Genomic DNA, 7,705 nt, shown 5'->3' with positions numbered 1-7,705 from the left:
ATAACAGTAGGGCAGGAGCCACCAGAGACCCTGACCAGGGGCTCAGGGCTTGTGCTTTGCCCTGCCTGGAACTTACTCCCTGTGAGACCATTCACTAAGCTCTGAGCTTCCTGAAGACCAATAAAGTCCACACCAGCCACTCTTCAAGGTCACAGTTGTTCTGACAGTCTGTCACAGGCCAGCATTCAGGAGGCCTGATCTGGGAGCACTTTTGCCCTTTTTGGTCAACCTGGGGATTTTCAGTTGTTAAGCTTCCTGAGTCAGCTGCCCCTCCCACAGAGCCCTCCAGTGGGGAGGAGGCTGAGCCAGTGCCCTCTGTGGACTCAAGGACTAGCATCTTGCCAACACACACAGCTCCTCCTATGCAGCCCCGGGCACTCTCACACTGTGACCTGGCAGAATCTCCTGAAAAAAGGAAGCATGCAACACAGTCCCCTGGGGGGAGGACAAGCACAGGCATAAAAGGGCTCCAGGTGAGTAGGGAGCACCTGCCACCAGCACCATGACGCGGGCTGGAGCTCTCCTGCTGCTCTGCGCTGCCTTGCTCCTCATCGCGGGTGGAAGTGAGTGGCTGTGACCTGGGCACCCCAAGGGTTCCGACACCTTCCCAGGGCAGCACTGAACATGTCGGGGGCAGGAAGGGAATAGGGCGTTCTGATGAGTATCTTTCAGGGAGTGTCCCCTTATCTTTCTGTTTCAGAGTGTGATGACATCTGCCCACCCTTGAGGGACACGGTTGACCTGTTCATATCGGGAAGACATGGGGCCTATATTGAACAAGTTGAAAAGTATAACAAAACCTCTGATGTACCGGAAACTGCCGATACCCTAAAGAGCTATGCTGATAAGAGTTTGACAGCCGAGGATAAGCAGGATGCTCTCAGTACTCTGGTGGGTCAGGCTGTGTATAAATGTGCCTGTGGGGACTGTGTGGGGGTGGGGATGTCAGGGACCTGCTCAGGGCTCTGGGAAGTGGGGGGATCATATCCTCTCCACCCTGGCCCTTCCCTGGCAAACTGAGAGCAAAAAGATCCTCATGAACGAGGAGGTAGAGAGGATGTGGCCGACACCCACAGTGTGGGAAAGGATCCTGCAGGAAAACTCAGTCCAGCCCTGGAGTTCTTGAGCTGGCCCTGACTGCTCAGCTCTGCCTGGTCACAGGCCTGGGACCCTCCAGGCCCTCCTGACTCTGTGGTGCCACCTCCTTTGGAGTTAGGCCCTCAGCACTGGCCTCCCTAACTCCAACCTTTCCAGCACACGAACCTGAATCTGCTGCAATCCATTAGCATTGAGTCCTTCCCTTCTGTAAACATCAGTTCTTTCCCTTACTGCCTGAAAGCCTTCTCTATTCCACCTAAACCCAACACTTCTCCTTATTCCCTGGACCCCAAAGGGGAATTTATGCCTCACATGTCCTAAGAGGAATCTTTTTCCAAAAGCTGCCCTCCTGCCCTCCCCAGGCCTGGGATGCCTCGAGGATCAGAGTCAATCCTCTAGAAATAGACAGCAGCCCCAGCTCACCACAAAGAAAGAAAGCCCATGGTCTGTGATGAAGACTCAGTACAGTCCAAAAAAAAAAGTATCAACAACCATCAAAATTAGGATCTCTAAAAAATCAAAACAGTTGAGAAACCTGTATCACTTTTCAAGAAAAGAAATAAGACAGGGCGGTCCTAAGATGGTGGAGGAATAGGACGGGGAGACCACTTTCTCCCCCACAAATTCATCAAAAGAACATTTAAACGCTGAGTAAATTCCACAAAACCACTTCTGAATGCTGGCAGAGGACATCAGGCACCCAGAAAAGCAGCCCATTGTCTTCGAAAGGAGAAAAAAAAATAAAAATAAAAAAATAAAGGTCACTGTAAATGAAAAAAGAAAGAAAGAAAGAAGACACAAATTACAATAAAGTAAAGAAGAGATGTCTTTATTGGTTCTACATACATAAAAATAAGGAGAAAACATTATGAACAAATTATGCCAATTAATTGGATGGCTTAGATGAAATGGACAACTTTCTTAAAGATAAAAATTATTAAAAGTGACTCAATGCAAAAGGAAAGGTAAATTTTAATTAAACCATTACAAATAAAAAGTTCTAGGCCCATAGATCTACAGTGGTGAATGTCATAAAATATTAAAGCAATAAAGACAATCCTCTATAAATGCTTTAAAAAATGAATGCCAAACAAACCTTCCTAACTCATCTGTTGAGGCCAATATTCTCTTCATCATATTTTCAGGAAAAAGATATTACAAGAAAAGTAGAAATTCATACCCTTTGTAAAAATATACTCACAAAATATTAGGAATTCAAATCCAGCAACATATAAGAGAAGTGGCACATAAAGACAGAGTACTATTTATGCAGGGAATACATGATTCATTTAACATTCAAAGTCAATCAAGGTAATCCACCATATTAACAGAATAAGGGAGAAGAGTCTTATTATCATCTCAATTGAAGCTGAAAATATGTTTTGACATAGTCAAAATATTCATAATAAAACATATCCATAAACTAAGATAAAAAGAAAGTTCTTCAACATGACGAGCTGCACCTACAAAAGACATAATAATGCAGGGGACACAGGTGGGATCCCTGGTCCTGGAGGACTCCACATGCCATGGACGACTAAGCTCGTGTGCCATGACGACTGATCCCAAACTCCAGAGCCCACAAGCCACAACTAACAAGCCCATGCACCACAACTACTGAGGCCCACACACCCTACAATTGACATAAAAGTTACTGGTGAAATATTGAATGCCTTCCCCCCAAAACTGAGACAAAAGCTAAGATGCCCACTTTCATGAATTTTCTGGAACTGGCAGTACTGACCAATGAAGCAAAAAAATAAAAAAGAAACACACACTGAAAAGGTGGAGGTAAAAGTGTACAAAAAACATCAAAACATGCAGGAAAAAAACTGACGGGCAGATTAATGGATAAGGAACTTGTGGTACATATACATAATGGAATATTACTCAGCTATAAAAAGGAACACATTTAAATCAGTTCTAATGAGATGGATAAACCTGAAGCCTATTATACAGAGTGAAGTAAGTCAGAAAGAGAAAGACAAATACTTAATATATTAATGCATACATATGGAATTTAGAAAAATGGTACCAACAATCTTACGTGCAGGGCAGCAAAGGAGACACAAACACAAAGAACAGACTTTGGGACCCAGTGGGAGAAGGGGAAAGAACAGCATTGAAATATACACACTACCATATGTAAAACAGATGACCACTGCGAATTTGATGCATGAAGCAAGGCACACAAAGCTGGTTCTCTGGGACAACCTAGAGAGATAGGATAGGGAAGGGGGAGGGAAAGGGGTTCAGGATACGGGGGGACACATGTATACCTATGGCTGATTCATGTTGATGTATGGCAAAAAAGTTACAATATTATAAAGTAATTATCTTCCAGTTAAAATAAATATATTAATTAAAAAATCAACATCATTAAGCCTTTCAGTACAACAGTAATAAAAGAAAACCTCCTCAATCTAATATAAGGCATCAAAAATAACAAGGAAGACTTCAGCTAACATGGCATTTAATAAACAAAGACCAAATTTTTCCCCCAAGATTAAGAATAAGCAAAGATACTAACGCATACATATAAAATTTAGAAAGATGGTAACGATAACCCTATATGCGAGACAGCAAAAGAGACACAGATGTAAATAACAGTCTTTTGGACTCTGTGGGAAAGGGTGAGGGTGGGATGATTTGGGAGAATGGCATTGAAACATGTATATTATCATATGTGAAACGAATCGCCAGTCCAGGTTCTATGCATGAGACAGGGTGCTCGGGGCTGGTGCGCTGGGATGACCCAGAGGGATGGGATGGGGAGGGAGGTGGGAGGGGGTTCAGGATGGGGAACACATGTACACCCATGGCGGATTCATGTCAATGTATGGCAAAACCACTACAATATTGTAAAGTAATTAGCCTCCAGTTAAAATAAATAAATTTATATTAAAAAAAGAATAAGCAAAGAGGCCTGTTTTTCTATTTCTGTTCAACATTGGACTGAAAACTCTCACAACTGAAAAACAGCAAGAAAAAATGAAAACGAAGTACAGTTGGAAGGGAAGAAATCAAACTCTCTTCATTCACAGAAAATATTAAATATAGAGAGCAAATTATAATATACAGAGAAAATCCTAAAAATCTACAAAAACATCATTATCTATATAAGTGATTTGAAGATATTGCAAAATACAAGTTAAATGTACAAGCAAATACAAAAAATCAAAATACAAGCAAAATAAAAATTAAGCACATTTGGAGAACAAGATGGCAGAGGAGTATGTGGACGTGGTGTACATCTCTCTCCACAGATACATTAGGAATACACCTTCAGACACAGAAGTGCTTGCAGATGCACCAGCTGAGAGCAGACAGGAGTACCTGAACCACTGGAAAAGAATATACAGAACCACGCAAAACTTGGTAAGATGAAGGAACTAGAGGGGAAAGTCTTTGGGAGATACATGCTAGCTCAGGTGAGCAGCCACAGGTAGCTAGAAGCCTCCACAGGAGCCTCAGACACCAAAACACCACAAGGGAATTTCTGGCTTGTAGGCACTGAGACCATGTCAGTGGAAACGGAGCTCTGAGCCAGAGCAATGGCATCAAAGTGTGATAAAAAGGAGGTGATGTGACCACAGGCCGTAAATGTTATAAAGCCTTCCTGAGAAGAGACTCTAAAAACAGGGGCTTTTTTCCATATTCCTTAAACAGGACTGACATGACTCCTAGAGGTGTGGGAGCTAGGAAATGCTGCCTTTCCTGCCAAAGATTAAAATTCTACTCCTCCAATGCTAGCTCTTCTCACTAAAAAAGCAATCACATAGGTCAAAACACTGGCCTACTGCACTGATGCCAGTCCCCTATTGTGTGCAAGCTGACTGGCATGATATGGGTATACTCAGTAGCAGAAGAGGCTGGATGTGCAGGCGGACTGCACTTGCATATTACAGGTGCTATAGGCTGGAGCAAAGGTTCATGTGCGTCACATATCCCATGACTGCATGATTTATTACCATGTGGCATACTGCACTATGCATGTGAGTGGGCAAGGCAAAGTGGGGGTCAGGGAAGTAATAATTACCAAGAATTTCAGAACCAAAAACTTGAAAATAACTCCCGCCTCACTGTAGCAATCCTGGATTTTTCCTATGGCAGCTTCTACTGAATCAGTAGCATTGACCACATCCAGGAATAGGTCCAACAGTGTCCTGTTTCCAAAGGACATTGTGCTAAATAAACACACCATAAAACACAGGGCAGGCTTCTGCTAAAGGTAGAGACAGAAAACACCTTGTCAAAAGAATCACCAGGTCAGAAAGTTCCTGTTTCCCACTGCTTGATAGGAACTCACACATCCAAAGCTTCCAGACTCACCTCCCACAGAGACCCACCCTCTCCCAGGACTGCTTACATCCCAGACAGAAAAGCTTCCCTATGAGGCACTCCCAGTAGGGAGAGTAGCAAGAAGGGTGAGGCCTGGAGACCCCTCTGCCCTTGGCCACCATCCCCAGGCAAATCAGACTGCTTCCTCCCTTCCAATGAGCACCACTACACCCAACAAACTATCCCTCAAGGTGTGCACAGCGAATGACCCTTCCAATTCCACACCACCCACTCCATTCAAAGACTGAAAGCCTCAGGAGTTTCTACAGGGCTCCTGAGAACTGATCTGCCACCTGCCCTATGAATCTGCCCCTCAAAGCAGCTTGGACAGGACTGGGAAGGATGCAGTGAGACAGCATGGGGCAAGGATCAGGAGGGCCAACTGGACCCTCCTTCCTACCCTCATGCATCTCAAAGGTGAGTTCTCTAGTTACCATCAAGGCCAGCACAAGTAGTGCCCCCTTCATGGAGGCAGCAGACTGAGTGCTCTGCTCAGAGCAGGGTTTCTGCCGCTTCATGAACCACTAGCTCCCTGACCCCAGCCCACATCCCTCCCAGGAGCTCCACAGGCCTGTCTGCACAGGTGGTTCTCTCAGCCCTTCATGTGTCTACTGTAGGAAGCTCTTCCTACTCTGAGAGCAGAACTCCTAGAGAACTTGTGGTAGTATCTTTCCCAAAGACCAAGTGGAGTTGACTATTTCTAAGTGACTCCATTTGGAGCCAAGTGCTCTGTTGTCCCAGCCCCAACTGGGACACCTGTTTCCCTGGTCATCCCTCCCCCAACTTATCCTGGCTCCAAGGTCAGCACTCTCCCAGACTGAGCAGATGGAATCACAGGAGGCCCAAGGACAGGTCTACACCACTACCAGGTAGAAAAAAGGTCATCTAGAATCCTTCCTTTTTCCCCAAGTTTAAGTCCTGGAGATAAGAATGCAGCACTGGGCGTTCCTGTAGCCCCCAAATATCTTAACATCTGCAGTCTCCAGACTGGACCCCGGGCACTAGTGGACAGCAGCCTTGGACTCCAAATCATTCTGACCTGGGAACTCTCAGGACTTGAGGCCACGTGGATTTTCTCAGGTGCTGCTAATTCTGTAACAACAGATCATACCACCAGCTTTTCTCAAACCCTTAACGGAGCAAGTTCCTGGTACATTCTTGATGCCCAGTGTCTCCAGTCTTGGCATTTTTCTTGGTTGTCCCACCCTCCTCCATAAGTGAACCTAGTCTCAAGAAGGGCTTGGACTGTAGTCTATCCAGAAACTCAGAGAGAAGCTGTAAAGTTGTGGTGTTTGCCTCCTGTGTCAGAGATTCTGAGGTCCACAGCTCTCGAGGACACTGGAGATAGGAGGTCTAAGGCCCAGAGGGCTGGGTCCACCAGAGGTGCCACTCTGTGCGTGAAAACTCTCTCAAGGGCCAAAGTCAACCTTCCACACTAGGAAAACAGTTTGTTGGCACAAACAAGATAAGATGGACCTTGAAAACTCTAGGAGAAAGTTTAAGAAAGCTCCCAATTGCCAAATTGGAAACAGTTAGAAGACAAAATAAATAACAGAAAATTAGATGATAACGCAGAGTATAAAGTAATATGTATGAGTCCATACTCATATAAATAAATGACTAAATAAACAAATGTGGGAGAAGAAACAACCATTCCTTAAAGAAACATCCTGAATAACACAGATAGATCATCCCTGCAAGGAGGAGGAAATTACTGCCATGATCACCTGATTGTGGGCTAGCCTTAGTAACTTATTTCCAAAGAGAAGAGGAGGGGAAGGGGAAAACAGTGCAGAAACTGGACAAACACAATATAATGAACTAATCAAAAGTGATATTCCCAGTGGTAAGACCCTCTGCTGTCACGTGAGCCCTGAGGTAATGAGACAGGGTGATTTACCTCTGTGGTGTTTTCCTCAAGACCAAAGGTCTGAAGCGCACTCTACATTATGAGGACAACAGCAGCCATATTCCACTTGGAGGGCCTTCTACCATCCCTGGCCAGTGCTCCTCAGGACTGCCAAGGCCATAACAGACAAGGAGAGAATGAGTAACTCCACAGAGCAGAGGACATGAGGGACACATGACAGTGAATGCAGTGAGTATAGGTTGTGGATTAGATCCTGGAAATCAAAGTGACATTAATAGACAACCTGGTTAAAACCAAATATACTGTGAGGTTTATTCAATTCAGTCACTCAGTCGTGTCCGACTCTTTGAGACCCCATGAACTGCAGCACACCAGGCCTCCCTGTCCATCACCAAC

At 44.7% G+C, this 7,705-nt stretch overlaps 1 protein-coding gene across 1 annotated transcript; it reads left to right on the top strand.

Annotated features, from left to right (window-relative positions):
- LOC108638061 (major allergen I polypeptide chain 1-like) lies at positions 451-7,471 on the top strand. The gene is made up of 3 exons (XM_018063161.1): positions 451-563; positions 701-936; positions 7,361-7,471. The coding sequence occupies exons 1-3, from the start codon at positions 503-505 to the stop codon at positions 7,469-7,471; spliced, it is 408 nt and encodes a 135-aa protein (XP_017918650.1). The 5' UTR covers positions 451-502.

This window comes from Capra hircus, chromosome 18 (assembly GCF_001704415.2).
Source record: "Capra hircus breed San Clemente chromosome 18, ASM170441v1, whole genome shotgun sequence".
Classification (NCBI taxonomy): domain Eukaryota; kingdom Metazoa; phylum Chordata; class Mammalia; order Artiodactyla; family Bovidae; genus Capra; species Capra hircus.
Note: the sequence above shows the minus strand (reverse complement) of the source record. Positions and strands in the feature narration are given on the sequence as shown.

Coding starts and splice junctions, on each gene's coding strand:
- LOC108638061 (XM_018063161.1), top strand. CDS start 503: ATGACGCGGGCTGGAGCTCTCCTGCTGCTCTGCGCTGCCTTGCTCCTC. Junction 564..700: donor GCTCCTCATCGCGGGTGGAA/GTGAGTGGCTGT, acceptor TTTCTGTTTCAG/AGTGTGATGACATCTGCCCA. Junction 937..7,360: donor CCTGTGGGGACTGTGTGGGG/GTGGGGATGTCA, acceptor GTTTTCCTCAAG/ACCAAAGGTCTGAAGCGCAC.